At 36.8% G+C, this 20112-nt stretch overlaps 1 protein-coding gene across 3 annotated transcripts in view; it reads right to left on the reverse strand.

Moving 5' to 3' along the window:
* Positions 1–1117: 1117 nt before the first annotated feature.
* Positions 1118–20112, reverse strand: part of SRBD1 (S1 RNA binding domain 1) — a 257032-nt gene continuing 238037 nt past the window's right edge. For 2 of the 3 annotated variants that reach the window (XM_045011858.1, XM_045011857.1), the window contains exons 22-23: positions 8292–8476; positions 1118–2143 (exon numbers count right to left, since the gene is read on the reverse strand). In XM_045011858.1, the coding sequence (XP_044867793.1) occupies positions 1854–2143; positions 8292–8476 (475 nt within the window). In that variant the 3' untranslated portion in view covers positions 1118–1853. Of the gene's footprint in view, positions 2144–7658; positions 7872–8291; positions 8477–20112 lie in introns of all 3 variants that reach the window. The other variant, XR_006578521.1, reaches the window with a different exon arrangement.

A 20112-nucleotide genomic window follows, 5' to 3' on the forward strand; every position in this document is an offset into this window, starting at 1 on the left:
ATTGTTATAAGTGCGATTAATCACGATTAATTTTTTAAATTTTGATTTTTTTTTAGTTAATCGCATAAGTTAATTGCAATTAATTGACCACCCTAATTTAGATAAATAATTTATTGAGTTGCATAAATTACAAAGAAATCATCTGTCCTCTTTTTCAATGGATGTGTGTTGTGGGGGTTTTTTAAACTAATTTTATGTTTTCAGGTGCAAGTTTCCATTCACTGTGAAAGAATGAATGACCAGTAAAACCAGGTCCTTTATTAATCTACAGTGCGGATAGCCTCAAAGTTAGTTTTTTCACACCATACAGCTACTCATGACCTCAAGCTTAATCTGAAGAACTATCCTATATATGAAGAGTGGGAGGTAATTTATACCTCCTTTTCTGTGGAACAGATTGCCTTGGCAGTCATCCCAGTTCATTTAGGAGTTCATTTCCATCAAACAAAACTGTTTGCAATGTGCTCTGTACTACTTAAATCCAACTCATTATGACTTACTTCAGCCAGAAAATCAAAATGGGACAGGGAAGAGAGTACAGATTAAATAAACAGCTCATTGATTACCCTCCTGCATCATGGTTCCCAATCTCTAGCCTCATTAAGATCAGTTGATATCAGACAACCAGAGACTTTGTCATTGTCATTTAGTTTTCATTATGTATTTTTTCAGAGTAGACATTTCAAGGAACAATGTACCAAGGGCTGTGGTAGATTCTCCATCACTGGCAATTTTAAAATCAAGATTGGATGTTTTTCTGAAAGATCAGCACTAGGAATTACTTTGGGGAAGGTCTATGGCCTGTGTTATATAAGAGATCACAATGGTCCCTTCTGGCCTTGGAATCTAAGACTGACCTGATCCTACCAGGTTCTGAACACCTCTATGAAGTACTGAGCACTCTCTATTCCCATAGTTTCTGCTGAAAATATTATCTGAAGCTTCAGCTAGTGAAAAAACAATTACAATTAAGTAACATGATGTTCTGACAAGCGCATCCTCACAATTATCTTCCTAGAGTGGAATGTTGTTGGTGCACAAACAGTGGTTGTTGGGAAGGGACAGGATTGCCCTCGGATTGTGCAGATAGTTTATGTAATCAGTACACTGAAAAAAATAGGTCAGAAAGATTTTTATTATGTACAGGTACAGAATAAATGCTTTTGCAACTTTCTGAACAAATTAGACCTCACCGTGTTAATTAATATGATGATTGCCCAAGAAATAAAAAAAAAATCAATAAAAAAACCAAAATCTTTACACGGTAGCTCAAGTAAAAACAGAAAATTTCTGACCCAATAATACTATTACCATTATATCCAGATTTTAGTATTATGTGTTGCTATTCTTCCTTGGTCTAAGCAGAGGGCATTTTTAAGGTTCTATTTTAGCTTCTACCAAGGTCCACTTTTAATCCCTCCTTAAGAAAACAGCATGGAAACAGACCAATCAAGTGGTGTTTTTCAGTATGAAAGAACATGGCTGAGTCTGCTGAAGCAGCACAGACCAAAGGTGGATTGAGAGAGGAAATCTTGCACAGAAGAAAACAGGTAAGAGATCTGTCTGGCAGTGCATTGAGATATCACTTATTCTGCAAAAAGAAGGTGTATGCCCTAATAAGAGGGTGAAAGCCACTTCAAGGCTGGTATTAAAGTGACTGTTAAGGGGAGGGAGCTTAGAGAGTTCTGGAAAAGCTTCTGGAATTAAAAAGTGAAATTGAAGATTTCAAAAGTTGGATTAATTCCTTCATATCCAGTATACTCAGTAAATACTTGAACTTGAAACCTTTAGAATCTTGGTGACAACATTGAACCTTTTAAAAAGAAATAAAAGTCTTATCAGTGGTAAAAAACTCATAAAACACGAAGAAGGTCCAACGTTATCCTTGATCGAGGGATATCAATATTGAGTACTTTAACTTCCACTCTTTCTCCAGGGCCCAATCCGAGACTTCTTCTCTTCTTGGCTTTAGAAAGTTTTGTTTCTGTTATGTTCCTAATTGGAATCAATCCTGACTTACCAACACCAATATCAACAAAAACTCCAAAGAGAGTAGCATTCTCTACTTTTCCAGTCAGAACAGTGCCAATGCTCAAGTCTTCAAGACAAACTATGCTTCTCTTGAAATCAGGTTTATCAAAATCTGTCATAAAAAACAAGAGATGAAAATCAAGTTTCTGAAATAAGATACTGGAAAGACAACAGTACAATTAAACTTGTGCTGAGGATCACCTATAATAGGCAGCCTTCTACTTTTGGAGACTAATTGAAAGTAGCTCCAGGATTTCCAATACATTTTCATTTGGCTTTCATATAAGCATTACCTCTACCAGGCAATGGATTTTCTTCTATTTTGCTAGCCCCTTGGCTGGTCACTTAAAACAGTTTATACTACTGTATATGGAGAGCCAGGTATAGTGAAACCTATGGCAAGAGGCTACCCCAAGAGACCAACAAAAATTGGTTGCCTGATAGGGTTTATAACTAATGGCTACACAGTGTATTGAAAGCCCTGTAAGCATTTGCTTGGGAGAAGGGTTTTCTCTTACAGGTGGTTCTTAGCACAGATTTATAATCATATACATGGTTATATTTTAGTGCACATAATTGTACATAGTTAAGTGAATATTCAATTGAGGTAGTCTGGTGATACCACTAAGCAGAAGGAAAGTCACTCAAATGGCTTATTCATACCACCATGCCTCAGAGATAGTCCTATATGCCCTCTACACATTTATACCAGTTTGACACCAACGTAATTCCACTAACTTCAAGGAAGTCACTCCTCATTTACACTGATGAGAGTGGAGAAGCAGACACATACACTTTTAAATGCACACTGTTGGTATATTCAAGCCTATATAGTACAGTATGTGGGAATTGATAGGACTTTTCCCCCCTCCTATTACTCACTTATTTGTTGATCCTTTACCAAAACCTCTTTCCTTTTGTGCCACTTTCATACCTGCCCTTCTGCCCTCCCCTACAGCTGTCTTTCCTCTTCCTGATGCACTAAGTTTGATAGTTTAGCAGAAGTAATATACTCAATTACCAGAGAGATTCTAAATTTCACAAAAGTTAGACTGGGATTTTAAATGTTTTCCCCTTTTGTCTTTAAAAAAATAAAACACAAGTTAAAGGCCTAAAGCCAAAGTTCACTGAATGGGAGTCTGTGCGACTGCAGTGTGCTTTGTCTCAGGCCCTAAAATATTACCCAGATTGGCGGTGGCATCAGTAGACCCTGCATGACACTGAAGTTTCCACTGAAGGAATGCACCTAATTACTTGACTCCAAATCAATTAATCCTTTTGTAATATTACACTGTGCAGAGGCATTTCAATGCAAAAAGAAACTAAATAGCTGCTCAGGGCACTGGCAGGGATGAGACTGGGAGAAACCATGGGAACCATTTAATGTTTAAAATGCTGCTTTTTGTTCCAGCCTGGCATGACCCAGTGTCTGCAGATTGTCCACAGTTACCTGATCAGCCATTTAACTGTTGCTCTAAGTTAGTTCCTTTGTGCAAAACTCTTGAGATTTACTCCCTGGGGAGTACGTTGGTTACTAGTACATTTAAAAATATGTATTTTAAAATCATCTTTCTAGTTCCCATCCCCAAATAGTTTTTCCTGTTTCATGTTCTATTAAACTCATTGAGGAGCATTAAACAGCGAACAATAGAGTATTTCAGTTCAAACTGAAGGGAGCACTTTAGAAAACTAAACTACAAGAAACAAGATATAACAAACTGAAGAAAGGGGAAGTTAATAGTAATGAATATAAATCGGGAGCTAGGAATTGTTGAAAATTGATTAAGGAAGCAAAGAGACAAGGAGAAATCTATGGCCAGCAGAGCTAAGGAAAATAAGAAGGAGTTTTCAATGTATATCAGAACAAAAGGAATCCTAACAATGTTATTGATCCATTATTAAATTGAAATGGTAGGAGTATCAATAATAATACAGAAAAGAAAGTAGTGATGTAGTCATATCATTTAACACTCTTTCCATTCCAGTAGCTTCTCAGGAGGATGTTAAACAGTAGATACTGAGGTGAGACATTTTTAAATCAGCAAGTTCAGATACCTTACATCCAAGAATTTTAAAAGAGCTGGCTGAGGAGCAACCAGGACTGTAAATGCTGATTTTCAATAAAACTTTGAACAATGGGGAAGTTCCAGAAGACTGTAAGAAAGCTAATGTTGTGCTAATATTTTTAAAAGGGTAAACAAGATGATCTGGGTAATTATAGGCCTGTCAGTCTGACATTGATCCCAGGCAAGATAATGGAGAGACGGATATGGGACTTGATTAATCAAGTATTAAAGGAGGGTGATGAAGTTAATGAATCAACAATGGTTTATGGAAAACAGGTCAAATTAATGTGATCTTTTCTGATGGGATTACAAGTTTGGCTGATAAAGGTAATGGTGTTGACGTCATATATTTAAACTTCTGTAAGGTGTTTGATTTGGTATTGCATGACATTTTTATTAAAAAAAACCTAGAAAGATATAAAATGAACATGGCACATATTAAATGGATTAAAAATGGTTAACTGATAGATCTCAAAATGTAACTGTAAACAGGGAATCATCAACTAATGGGTACGTTTCTAGTGGAGTCCCACAGGGATTGGTTGTTGGCCCTATTTTATTAATGACCTGGAAGAAAACAAAATCACCACAGATAAAGTTTGCTGATGACACAAAAATTGGGAGAATGGTGAATAGTGAAGAGGACAGCTCACTGACAGAGAAATCTGGATTGCTTGGTAAACTGGCACTAGCAATCCAGCTTTTTAATATGGCTAAATGTAAATATATACAACTAGGAATATAGGCCATACTTACAAGACAGGGAACTCTATCCTGAGACTCTGAAAAAGATTTGTAAAAGCAGCAAAGAATCCTGTGGCACCTTATAGACTAACAGACGTTTTGCAGCATGAGCTTTCGTGGGTGAATGCAAGCATCTGAAGAAGTGGGTATTCACCCACGAAAGCTCATGCTGCAAAACGTCTGTTAGTCTATAAGGTGCCACAGGATTCTTTGCTGCTTTTACAGATCCAGACTAACATGGCTACCCCTCTGATACTTGAAAAAGATTTGGGGATCATAATGGATAATCAACTGAACATGAACTCCTAGTCTGATGCTGCGGCCAAAAGGGCTAATGCAATCCTTCGACGCATAATAAGGGGAATCTCAAGCAGGTGCAGAGAGCTTATTTTACCTCTGCATTTGCCACTGGTGTGACCATTTCTGGAATATTGTGTCCAATTCTGGCACCCACAACTCAAAAAGGATGTTGATAAATTGGAGTGGATTCAGAGAAGAGCAATGAGAATGATTAAAGGATTAGAAAACATGTCTGATAGTGAAAGACTCAAGGAGCTCAATCTATTCAGCTTAACGAAGAGAAGGTTAAGGGGTGACTTGATCACTGTCTATAAGTACATACATGGGGAGCAAAATTAAACAGTAGCAAGCCACCAGGATCCGGTGGTATCATCCAAGAGTCCTGAAGGAACTCAAATATGAAATTCCAGAACAATTTAACCTATCGTTTAAATTAGACTCTGTACCAGATGACTGTCAGATAGCTAATGTTAGGCTGATTTTTAGAAAAGGCTCCAGAGGTGATCCTGGCAATTACAGACCATTAAGCCTAACTTCAGTACCAGGCAAACTGGTTGAAAATGTAGAATAGAATTATCAGACACATAGATGTATGCAATATTTTGAGGAAGAGTGAACATGGCTTTTGTAAAGGCAAATCATGCCTCACCAATCTAGTAGAATTTTTGAGGTCAACAAACATGTGGACAAGGGTGATCCAGTGGAAATAGTGTGCTTGGACTATCCAAAAGCCTTTGAACAAGCTCCCTCACCAAAGGCTCTTAAGCAAAGTAAGTTGGCATGGGATAAAAGGGAAGGTCCTCTCATGGATCAGTAACTGGTTAAAAGATAGTAAACAAGGTTAGGAATAAATGGTCAGTTTTCACAGTGGAGAAAGGTAAAAACTGGATTGCCCCAAGGATCTGTACTGGGACCAGTGCTGTTCAACATATTCATAAATAATCTGGAAAAAGGGGTAAACAGTGAGAAGGCAAAGTTTGCAAATGATACAAAACTACTCAAAATAATTAAGTCCAAATCTGCCTGCAAAGAGTTACAAAAGGATCTCATAAAACTGGGTGACTGTGCAACAAAACAGCAGACTAAATTCAATGTTAAAAATTGAAAGTAATGCACATTGGAAAACATAATCCCAAATATATATATATATATATATATATATATATATATATATATATAAATGTTGAGGTCTAAATTAGTTTTTACCACTCAACAAAGAGATCTTGGAGTCATCATGAATAGTTCTCTGAAAACATCTGCTCAATATACAATGACAGTCAAAAAAGCTAACAGAAGGTTAGGAACCATTAGGAAAGGGATAGATAGTAAGACAGAAAATGTCATAATGTCACTATATAAATCCATGTTACGCCCACACCTTGAATACTGAATGCAGTTCTGGTCGTTCCAGTTCAAAAAAGATATGTTAGAATTGGAAAATGTACAGAAAAGGACAACAAAAATTATGAAGGAAATGGAACAGCTTCTGTATGAGAAGTTAAAAAGACGGGGACTGTTCAACTTCGAAAAGAGAAGACTAAGGGAGGATATGATAGAAGTCTGTAAAATCATGAATGGTGTGGATAAAGTGAAGAGGGAAGTGTTATACCCTTCACATAACACAAGAACCAAAGATCACTGAATGAAATCAATAGGTAGCAGGTTTAAAAACAAAGGAAGTACTTTGTTTTTAACGCACAGTTAACCTGTGGAGTTCATTGCCATGGGACGCTGTGAAACCCAAAAGAATAACTGGGTTAAAAAAATTTAGATAAGTTAATGAAGGATATGTCCATCAATGGCTATTAGCCAAGATGGTCAGGAACACAAACACATGCTCCCCATGTGTCCTTAAACAGCTGACTGCCAGAAGCTGGGAGTGAACAACAGGGGATGGATCACTTGATAAATTGCCCTGTTCTGTTCATTCCCTCTGATGCATCTGGTACTGCTAATGTCAGAAGACAGGATAGTAGGCTTGACGGACTACCTGTGTGACCCAGTATGGCCATTCTTATGTTCTTAAGGCATAAAGTTTTAACAATGGGTTAGCTCAGTTCAAAAAATTTTAATAATGGGTTAGTTCAATTCCAAAACAAACAAAATTCCTGTCTATATTAAGAAAACATTTCTGAGCACGATTGCTACTAGCACAGTTTCCAGGCACAGGCCTTTTCTACAACAGATTGTTCCAAAAATCTTCCACCATTATACTGCTATTGGTGCATTAAAATATGAATGTTTGCATTAAGAACTGTCATTTATTTTGGTGTTGAGTAACACAATGTATTTTTACGTTTATGGCTAGATATTCCATTTAACTGAAAATTAGACATTAGAGGTCCAGAATTAAATTACTACAAGATAGGAAATGGATTTCCAGAGTCTTTAGTGGGCTGCATTTATAAATAACTATAATGAAGCAAAACAATGAATGTTGAGAGAGTGGAAATATATGTTTCTCTTTTAGCATCAGTCTACTATTTATTATTACACGCCTGTATTTTTGTTGCCTACCTTTATCTCTTGCAGTTGTGAGAGGATAGAGTGTATCCACTGTAAGGTTCATTGAACAATTGCACCTCCTGATATATCCGCCTCCTCTCCTACGTCTTCCTCACTCTCCTCCTCCCTAAACTGTTTTGCACTGCTGTGAAGATCTAACCAGTGTGGGTCATGAGTCATGTACTCCAATTAAACTCTTCTCCGAGGAGTGTGTGACCCAAACTTCTAATAAATCAGAATTTTATATTACTATTCCATAGATCTTTATTACTAGTGTTTTCAGTCGTCTCATGCTTCTCCCACAACCGCCAACAGTAGATTTAATCAGTACAGTCAACATATTACAACTGTCTTATCTGTTAAAAGCCATGCAGCCCACCTTCCTATGGCTCAAAAGGTCATGATTTAAGACAGGATTCACACTCCTTAATTACCGAGCCAGCAAATACTATCTGACTGACTGCATGCTGTACTACATTCTTCTCTGTTCGACAGGATGAAGGGAGGGAGTCAGTTGACCTACACATCCACTAAATCTACTGCTAGTTTAGAAGAAAACTTGCAGTTTAAAAATGAAACCCACAACATTCTAAATTCCAGACTACAACAAAACTACCTTTATAAAGGAAGGCATTCAGTTTTTACCTGTTCGGATGTCAAAGCCTTCAGGTTGAGTCAGACCATCAATGATTATTTGGAGTGTATGTACTGTTGTATTTAGTGTTTTTGCTGCTCCTTCTATTCCTTCTTTCTGAATTACAGCATTTACTTTTTGTTGCATATCAGGTTTTCCTATATCATTTGGGTTTTCTCCAATTAAAGTTAAAAACCTTGAAAATTAAAACAAAAAAGACAATAACCTGTAAGATCATTAGAGATATTTATACAGTCATCAGTGAGGACTGAAATCTTGCCAAGTATAAAGTTCAAACTATTTTTGAACTCTTACATGCACAAAAACATCTCATTTTAAAAAGTAACAGTAAGAAAAGCTTATTTCTTTCATCTTAACATAACTCAAACATTCTGCACTTCTCAATTCACTTTCAGGCTGAGGCCACGCATGTAAAGTTTGAGTCTAAAATAACTTTTTCTGAAGAATATGAATGATTGAATACAAGGTTCAGAATAGAATCCACTTCTCAGGCTTAACTTTAGGACTTGCAATCCATGAGCCCTATTATTTCCAAAATGATTTCCTAGATTCATGATGATTCATTTTATCCCAAAATTAATTAAATATTTACAGAAAAAATGCGACTTACCATGGACATGCCTTCAAAAAGTGAAAATTTCATCAGTTTATAATTCTTTTAATATGACTTTTAATTAATTCAATTAAAACGAAAATACAGTGAAATATTTGCAAATCTTACAGAAGTACAAAGAAACTTTTCTGGTTCTGAATTTTATAATTTAAAGAAGAGGATGAAAAAACTTTACAAAATAATCTGTTCTCTCGGAGCTACATATAAAAGTTGGCTAATTATAATTAAGTGTTCAGATACTAACAGAAGAAATTCACACCAGGGTCACTATTTGACTGATGTATTTCTTAGTCCACCAAATCAAGAAACTGCATATGTTGGCTTAATTATATTATATTATATTATATTATATTTAATAATAAAGATATAAACACCCTGACCATAGTTCTTGGGTTTTGAATACACAATGCACAAGAGCATAGTTAGTTTACATGCATAGATATTGAAGGGAATTAGCTAATGAATATGCTCACAAACAAAGCATACATTTTTATGCTGTGTCTTACATAATATTTATTTTATCAGTGACAATGGCTAAATAGCCTCATATCAATAAAAGGATGAGAAATTCAAAACGAGTGGTTTTTAAATACTTTTTCTATTATGAAAAATAATGGAATATTATGTTTATAAAATGAAGCAATCTGTCCTTTTCTTAAAACTATTCACCACAGACATCTCTTAATTGCCTAGTCTTGGTGTTCAGTAAATAGACTTTTTTCACCAAATAGAACTCTCCTCGTTCAGGATTCACATGGGGTTTGATTATGCTTGTCCTTTATGAAGGTGCACAGTAGGGCAATGGGAAGGAAGACTTCCTCTGCCCTAGCATGTTCTCCATGGCAGCCAGGAACAACTGCAGTCCTTGTGCTCAAGGAATCACAGGGGTCTGCTCCCTCTACTCTCCACCCTCAGGGTTCGTCGCCCTATCCCACACCACTGCACCAGCCTGTAGAACAAAACCTGCACATAGGATGGAGGAAGAATGGGAATATGCTGCACTCCACAAAGTGGTGTAGTAACAGGCACATCCCCTGCACAACAGGGAGCTGTAGGAGGCATTCCACCTCCTCATCCCCAAGACAATGCAACTGGTGGTGGTGTGGGTTGTCTGGATTGGTGGGGAAAAGAAAGGTGGTGGCTCTTTTAATGGTTCCATTCCCCTGGGGAGTTGGATGGGAAGGCATCACTTGAGCTGGTGAGCAGGCCGGTAGGGCTCAAGTAAGCCACTGGCCCTGGACACTGGGGGAAGGTATATAAACTCTGTCTCCCCTCACACCCAGATGAGCACCACATATCCCTGGGGTTTCTGGTCTGCTGCTGGCATAGTGCAAGTCACCTTTTTTGGGACTGGAAAGGAATTTTTCCCTCAGTGCCAGATTGACCGGGGCTAGATTGCTGGGGTGTTTTTGTTTGTTTGTTTGTTTTTTTGGCCTTACACACAGCAGCTCAGGGACCCTGGGGTAAGTCAGGAAGTAAGGTTTTAGTTGTCACAACTTAGCAGGTGGTCCAGTGCAGGAGTTATTCCATAGGGGGTCTGGTTCCCTCGTAACTGGAACTGGAAGTGAAGTTAGGGAAAGGCATACCCTAAAGAAGCTGGGAACAGGTTTGGGCTCCTAACATCTGGTACAGTGAGGAGACAATGGCCTTTCCGCAGCCCCTTAACAAGGTGTGGGCGCTGGGGACCAGCTGTGGAGGGTGGGGGGACTGATGGCAGTCCTACAATAGGTAGAAAAGATTAAGGATGGAATTATGACCAGCACTGTATGAATTATTGCCATATAGTTCCCAGATGAATTAAGTTAATAAAGTTGTGGCCTAATTAAACCACATCCCTTGCATCTTGTTTTTCTTCTCACATGTCTGGGACAATGCATTCTGGCACTCCCCTGCAGCTGTAACCTTCACTCTACTCCCAATGAAGGGCTGTGCCTTAAAGGCACAATTGAGATAAGTATTTTGTTCAGCATGAAGTATTATTTTTCTTCTACCTGAGGGGGTCTACTTGACAATATAATGGATAGCTCTCCTCTTATGTGGCCTATCTTTGTATCTTTGTCTAGTTTTCTGCCATTAAGATAAGCTAATGTGTGAATCACTGACTTCCTCCCTTGAAACCAAAGACATTGCACTTCTGATGATGCAACTGAATGTGCTCTCTGTTCAACTGCTATTAGTGCATGCTTTTGTGTTCACGGTATAGCTACATAATTTTCAGAGGGGGGTTGAAGAGATAAATATATATCAATCTAATTACTATACAATGTTGCAAATCTTAAATTGGTATTAATCATGGGAACAACTTATTTTCTCTTTCAGAAAATTAAAACAAAAGAATATTAATAAAGGTAAAAATGGCCTAATTGAAGTCAGTGGCTAAACTCCCATTGACTTTAATGGGGCCAGGACTTCACCCCAGAATAGGAAATCAAGATTTATGAATTCTATTCCCAATTCTTCTACTGATTTACTATGTGACACAGTCAATTCAGCCAGTGTCTCCCTCTCAGCTGAAATGTGGATAATGTCCCCTACTTCACAGAGGTAGCTTAAGCAACGGGATACTGTGGGTTTATAAATTATATTCCTAAATGATTTTTTTCTAGATTCAAGTAACACCTAAGATTATTACATCTGAAAATTATTAGATAAAGTTATTTTCTCTATTTTTCAGGTTATTTTTGCCTTTGATAGAAATTTGAGCATAGTCAATTTCACAGCTTCCCGCCTGTAGTCAGTGTCAACCAGCTTCCCCCGTTCATGTGGCTCTTTCACACAGTAACAAGGGAGAGAAAAGTATTAAAAAAAATTGAAAATGTGGCTACAAAATCACTAAACCCAAGAATTTAGTGATAGGCATTGGCCCCTGAATCCCCATTAATTTATTTTAACTCAATCAACAGATTTCAACTTTTGGTGTCACTTTACTATTTTAACTGGATGGATAACAACGTAAAGTATCAAAGCAAATGCAATTTTTATCAACATCATTATTGCTGTTCACGTAAGCATACCGGTATTTCCTTAAACCAACTGTAATTGTTATCCAAAAGAAGGGCTGTATCCAAAAGAACCATCACTACCAAAATGAAAAAGGACATGTACTATTCTCCTTCTACCTGAAAAGAACATTCATGGGACTGTATAGACAATACTGAAAATGTGTGTAGGCCTGTGCAGTGTGCTCTGCACAGCACAGCTGAGAGAGAGCTGCTTACTGTTAAGTGCTGAAAGATGGACAATGCCACACCAGAACACCAGTGGCAGGCAACAGCTGCCTGAGCTTTGACTGACATGGCAGATGTAACATGACAATCCCTACAAACAGCCAGCCTCCTGACTCAACGTTCTAAATAATATATGCTTCACAAAGCAGACCTATAAACAAGTCTGCTGACATTCGTGCACTTGGCTTTATTTTTACCAGAAATGGAAATTCAGCTTGAGTACCTTCAAGTAACATTTTTTCACCATTAGAATGTCATAAAGTGCATTCATATTGTAAATCAATAACAGGGCACATTTCACTGTTAATAAATGTAACCACATGGAACGTTCACAGATGTACAAAAAATTATGTACAGATCTTTCAAATGTGTGGATAATGTAATCAGGATGTACAGTATTGTGTGCAGATTTTTCGGAAGAAAAGCAGTTAGTAAGAAATAGGACTCTGAGTAAGCCCAGGAGCCTGATCCTTAAATCCTTCTTCGCACAAGTAAATTTTGGTTTTGGAATCCCATTGAAGATAATGGACTACTTGAATGAATAAGGCTTACTCATATGAGTGACGATGGGCGGAGTCAGGTCCTAAATTACCAATCATAGTTACCTGAATCATTTCATACTGGTAAGGTCATGATCAGCAATTTGGTTTCAGTTCAGGAAGGTACTGAAGCAGATGCCTAACTTTAAGTATGAGACTTACCACTGACTTCAATAGAACTACTCACGTTATTAAAGTTAGGCATCTGCTTCAGTGCCTTCCTGAACTGGGGGTCTTTTCAGAGGAACTGGTCTTTGCCTAAATTCCTTTCATTAACAGCTCATAATACTGACAGCTAAGACAAAACTAGAATCTCTGTAGTATTTATACAAATGCCCAACACCAACAAATATAAGCATCTTCAATAGAAACAATAAAATTCTTATTTTAGAGATTCTCAATCCTTTAGGTCCTGATAAGAAACTAGATGCTAAAATATTTCCATATAAAGATATTACTTAAGTGATTATAGTGACTACAGATGTAATTTTTAAAAAGAGACTGTTTAATCTGGTTCTATATTTCATATATCATTTTTCACTCAAACATGTGTGCCTTGAGGGCATTTACAACAAAAATCAATATAAAGCACAAAGCTCTTGCTCAGCAGTAATGCGTTATATTGATCATCAATATTTTTAAATGTCATTGCTTAAGAACAAAGTTAAATGCTCTCTTATTTAGAAAACTTTCTTGGGGTTACTGCAAGGTCAGAAAAACTACAGTCAGAAAAGAAAGGTTTTGATATTGTTAGAAAAAATAAGAATAGACTGTGTGACAAGCAACTTCCCTTACTATGGTTTTAGTTATGTTAAACACTTAATCTGGATGATACTATCTTTGAAATCATAATTTTAACAAGCTTGACAGTTCCAGTTCTGCAAGAAAGCAAATTATAGATCCCATAGTAAACAAACAATGTCCCCTTCTCTAAGTATTTTCTTGTGTATGCATATGAGTAAAGTAACAAGTTGTAATTAGTAGTTAAAATATAGTTTAGCAACAGCTACCATCTCTCTCTAAAAACCCAATAATGTTTAAAAAGTTCCACAAAAATTGACATGTGAAAGGTGAGATTCTTCATAACTTTGATCAATCTTATAAAGTAGGATATATTGTCCCCCCGTCCTCAGATACTGATTGTTTGACTTAATGATGAATCCTTTTCATATAAAGGAATGTCAACGGCGGTAAAGCTACCAGAATCTTGTTTTTTTTAAAAAATCAAAACTGCAGGAGGATAGCACATACTACTCATGAATTTCTACAGCAAGCTTTCATTTCTACAGCAGCCTTTGGGATGTTACAGAACATGCAGAAATGCTCATGGCTAAGTCACTGATGTTTTTATTTAATACATAATTTCATCCATCTTACTCAGATAAAGTAAAAATGTAGCATAGATGTAACAAATAAGCACATCATGTTCTCTTAACATACACATCTGCATAAAATTATAACACAGACCTTGCAGTGCTTAAAGAAAATGCAAATTTCTGAACAGACTGCAAAGATCATTAGAAAAAGCAACAATTATTTCCAACAGAGAGTTGCAGTGCATTTAAACTATTTTGTTTACAAGCAGCAGCTTCTTTGTGATATACAGTAGTTCTTAAAGCTACATAAGGGTTTTAGTCAGTCATTCTGTTTTCTGTAATCATTTCCAGCAACATGACTTAAGAGCTGAGAGTACTGGGTTCATTACATGAAAGCAACATGATATGCCATTAAATCTTGTCATAGTGCACACATGAATTAATGGTAATGCAACACTATCACTTCTAAAACATAACTTTGTATTAGTATGTGCACAGTTAGACAGAATGCATATATTTGCCAGTACCAAATAAAAGTTAAACTATATGGACCAAAAGAGTCATAAATATCTAGTAATAGTTTCAAGTAAAAAAAACAAACATTATTAATTTATAAAGCAAATTAAAGATTTTTGTAGTGTTGCTACAAAACAACATAATATCAATCTTTAATATTTCAACTACTATCTTGGATTATATAAATGTCATGTAGTATTTGTGTACTACTCTAAACTAACTGGTTGCCAAGTCCAAAATTAATTTCCAAATATATATGAAAATATATAAATGGGTTAGACAAACACTCTGGTATGAATAGTTAACAGGTCTTGATATTTATATCTATATATTTATTAGGGCTGTCAAGCGATTAAAGCAATTAATTGCACTGTTAAACAATAACAGAATACCATTTATTTAAATATTTTTGGATGTTTTCTACATTTTCAAGTATATTGATTTCAATGACAACACAGAATACAAAGTGTACAGCCCGCTTTATATTTTTTTCTGATTACAAGTATTTGCACTGTAAAAAACCCAAAAGAAATAGTATTTTTCAATTCACCTAATACAAGTACTACAGTGCAATCTCCTTATCATGAAAGTTGAACTTACAAATGTAGAAATATGTACAAAAAAATAACTGCATTCTAAAATAAAACAATGGAAAACTTTAGAGCCAGCAAGTCCAGTCAGTCCTACTTCTTGAAATATATGGCAGAATGCAGGTAAAACAGAGCAGGGGACATACAGTAACTCCTCACTTAGCGTAGTTATGTTTCTGAAAAATGCGACTTTAAGCAAAGCGATGTTAAGCGCATCCAATTTCCCCACAAGAATTAATGTAAATGAGGGGGTTACATTTCAAGGAATTTTTTTTCACCAGACAAAAGACTATATTATATGTATATATACACACACAGTATAAGTTTTAAACAAACGATTTAATACTGGTACACAGTGATGATGATTGTGAAGCTTGGTTGAGGTGGAGGAGTCAGAGGGTGGGATATTTTCCAGGAAATGCCTTACTGCTAAATGATGAACTAGCAATTGGCTGAGTCCTCAAGAGTTAACTCTCACACTCTACAAGGCAGCAGGAATGGAGGGAGGAGAGACAGCATCGCAGACAGAGACACACAGTGTGTGTGTGTGTGTGTGTGTGTGTGTGTGTGTGTGTGTGGGGCGCATTTCCCCTTTAAGTACACTGCCTTGTTAATTAGATCAGTTTGCTGAGACCCCAGCTGCTGCCAGCAAGCTCCCCCCGTCCTGAGCCCTCTCATGTGTCCCCCCTGCTTTATAGAAGATGGGGTAAGTGGGGTGCAGGAGCAGTGGGGAGGGGGACACCCTGACATTAGCCCCCCTCTTCCTTCCCTCCCCCCTGCACAGCAAGCAGGAGTCTCGGGGAGCAGCTCCAAGGCAGAGGGCAGGAGCAGCACATGGCAGTGGGGGAGAGACAGCTGCAATTGCTAGCCTGCTGGGCAGCTGCTGCACAGGGAACTTAGGGGAGCGGGGAGCTCATAGAGGGAGCTGATAGGGGGCCTGCCGGTCCACCCTGGTTCCAAGCCCCCACCAGCTAGCTGCACCAAGCTGCTCTTCCTGCAAGGAGTGGACAAAGCAGGCGGCTGCCAAACGATGTTAGAAGGGAGCATTGCACAACTTTAAACGAGCATGTTCCCTAATTGATCAGCAACATAACAACGAAACAATGTTAACCAGGACGACTTTAAGTGAGGAGTTACTGTACAATTCTCCCCCAAGGAGTTCAGTCACAAATTTAATTAACGCATTATTTTTTTAACCAGCGTCATCAACATAGAAGCATGTCCTCTGGAATGGTGGCCAAAGCATGAAGGGGCATATGAATGTTTAACATATCTGGCACATAAATACCTTGAAATGCCGGCTACAAAAGTGCCAGGCAAACACCTGTTCTCACTTTCTGGTGACATTGTAAATAATAAGAGGGCAGCATTATCTTCTGTAAATATAAATAAACGTGTTTGTCTTAGCGATTGGCTGAAAAAGAAGTAGTACTGAGTGGACTTATAGGCTCTGAAGTTTTACAATGTTTTGGTTTTGAGTGCAGTTATATAACAAAAAAAATCTACATTTGTAAATTGCACTTTCACGACAGAGATTGCATTACAGTACTTGTATGAGGTTAATTGAAAAATACTATTTCTTTTGTTTATCATTTCTACAGTGCAAATATTTATAATAAAAAATAATATACACTTTGATTTCAATTACAACACAGAATACAATATATATGAAAATGTAGAAAAACATCTAAAATATCTTATACATTTCAATTGGTATTCTATTGTTTAACAGGGCGATTAAAACAGTGATTCATTGCGATTAAAACAGTGATTCATTGCGATTAATTTTTTAATCACGATTAATTTTTTGAGTTAACCACATGAATTAACTGAGATTAATCGACAGCCCTAATATTTATATATAGATATGTAGTCCCTAAACATTAAGATACATAATTTTTAATGTATAATAAATTATCTGAGAAATAATTTTTAATGGAAATAAACAACTATTGGTATAGTTATTATACCATACCGTAGGTAGTTTGCTAATACGCTGTAGTTACATTGTAGTCATGCTTTTTGACCCTTATAATTACTGCACTTTCACCTAAAAAGATATCAAGGATAACTACATTACATAGAGCAATTACCATGTAAATTATCATGTTAATACATATATTTCTTGAATCCAAGTGCATTATGTATGATACTAAATAGATAATAAGTTTCAGTCATGTAGTTGATTAGTGGTTATTAATTATGAAAAAAGCACAACCACAATAACTACTTTAGCTGGAACAAAACTCCAATTTTTTTCCTTCAAAACTTTTAGCTGCTTTTCATCCAACTTACAGAGCTGAATGAAGTTTTTCAAATGTTGACAATTCAATGAAAAATATCACCTTTTCTGATCAGCTTTAGTAATTATATTGCAATTGCAGTGTAATTACAATCACTGTGATAAAATATACCCCAATAATAAGACTTGTAAAGTATATGTATGATGTAAAAATATGTATTTTAAATGATATATGTTGAAGGCCAACACTTTCAAAAATAGAGTCTCTATAACCAGGCTACTAAATTATTATTCAGATATCTAAATGAGCAGCCTGATTTACAGAAGTGCTGAGAATCAAATACAGTGTTTCCCAATATGCTGAATGGTCCTTCTTCACCAAGTGCTTAAGTACTTTGCTGAATTGGGGCCACTTGTAGCCATTGGGTGCTCAGCACTTTTGAAAATCAAGACACTTATTTAGGTGTCTAAATAAGGAGATATTAGTCTTCTATTTTGGAAAATATAGGCTTGAAAGTCTGTACCTTAAGGTTAGCTGCAAGTATCATGAAGTGCATACTCTGCGTCATAATCTGCACTTTTAAGTTCCTAAACATAGGAGACTTATTCCGAAAGAAGATTTTGCAGGACTGTATGCATTATATTATTGAATCCAAATGGAGTCCTGGGGACAGGGGGTGGGGGAGATGAACAGACACTTATTTTTCTCCTTAAACAACTGAGGGCACATTCACTGCACAATTTGGAAAGTCACAAAATGTTAAACAAAGATGCTTTCTAGTTTAATTTGAAAAACCTTATTATTTATTATAGTACCATGCAAAATGTACTACACCAGGGATAGGCAATCTGTGGCACGTGAGCTGATTTTCAGTGGCACTCACACTGCCCAGGTCCTGGCCACTAGTCTGGGGGGCTCTGCATTTTCATTTAATTTTAAATTAAGCTTCTTAAACATTTTTAAAACCTTATTTACTTACATACAACAATAGTTTAGTTATATATTAGAGACTTATAGAAAGAGACTTTCTAAAACATTAAAATGTATTACTGGCACGCGAAACCTTAAATTAGAGTCAGTAAATGAAGACAAGGCACACCACTTCTGAAAGGCTGCCGACCCCTGTGCTACACATTGTACAAAGAAATTGTAAGGAGTCGTTCTCTGCACGGGCTATTCCTTTTTGCATGAGAAAAATATTTTACAAAAATGTATTGTATTAAAAAGTTATCATATGAAATTGTTTATTTTTAAACAAAATAAGCCAGCATTTATTATACACTACTCCGATTCAAATTATTCAGAGGCACAAGTCCACATTACAGATTCATGACATACAAAATCATCCATTTTTAAATAATTTTTTTGAGGTACAGAAGTCCACCAACATTTAAAACCACTAATTTTCTTTTTCTGAAATATTTTATTGCTTTAAAGGCCATGGAGGATTTTGTTGTTGTTTGTTTTAAAATTTGGTTAAAAAATTGTTCCCAAGTGGAAACTCTGCTTGCCAAGTTTCAGACGAGAACCAATTTTACGGCTGATTTAGAAACCCCTGAAAAATAGAGGGTTTCATAATGGAAATACTTAGGTAATCTTTACTAATAACAGCACAAATGGTGCTGATATATTGATTTATGACATTAAGTCTTCTTAACTCAAAATCTGTACAATTGCTGTAAAAGAATTAGAAAACATTTTAATGACGATATAATACATATCAAAACATTATCAGAACATTTTTTGTTCATGGTTTCATGCTATCAAAGCCTTGCTTTGTGATCCATTCTAATCAAACATCGAAGTATGTTCAAATATTCTGAATAAAAAAAGAAAAGATAAAGAAATGGCCTTTTAGATCTTAAACCAAAGGAATTTCTGCCTAAACTCATCCTAGGCAGCATATTTTCCTGAAAAACTGGAACTGTGTTTTAAGTTTCTGAAAAGTCTATTTATGAACACCAGCTTACAGAGGCACATCCTTCTTCATACAATTAATACACCATGTACCAGGTATCCAGTTTCTGAAGACATATTGTAAAAGAGCCACTAGAAAAACTAAGGAAACATTTAGGAAGTCCTAAAGAAGTTAGAACCAGGTAACGGTCATATGCCTATAATCTGAGACTTTAGAAGGAAAGGCAACATTTCTTATCATGGTATCCATCTACTGGACCCAGTTGGTTTCTAATCACTAAATGTAAGCTTTTAAAAAATAGTATATATGTATCCCATGGAAAATACTCATTGATAAGGATACGATTCAGTCACTGAAGTCACAGATTCCGTGAATTTCCGGGACCTCCATGACTTCTTCTGAGCAGCTGTCAACCCCGGGGCCGCCAGAACAGCTTATTGGCAGCCAGTCCCAGGGATTCTGGAGCAGAGGAGAGGTAGTGGGAGGGGAGCAGAGAATGCAGCACCGGAACAACTGACTGGCGGCCAGCCCCAGGACTGCCGAACAGGTGACCGGCGGCTAGCCCCAGGACTGCCGAACAGCTGACCGGCGGCTAGCCCCAGGACTGCCGAACAGCTGACCGGTGGCTAGCCCCAGGACCGCCAGACCAGCAGCGGGGCTGGAGCAGCTGCTAGCTCCGGCAGTGCTCTGTTTGTACCCCCACCCTTGGTATTTTTAGAAAAATTCAAGGACAGGTCACTGTTTATTGTCCACAACCTGTCCCTGACTTTTACTAAAAATAGCCATTACAGAATCTTAACCATACTCATTTTTAAAGGACGGCAACCAGCATATGTATATGATGTACAC

This window comes from Mauremys mutica, chromosome 3 (assembly GCF_020497125.1).
Source record: "Mauremys mutica isolate MM-2020 ecotype Southern chromosome 3, ASM2049712v1, whole genome shotgun sequence".
Taxonomy (NCBI): domain Eukaryota; kingdom Metazoa; phylum Chordata; order Testudines; family Geoemydidae; genus Mauremys; species Mauremys mutica.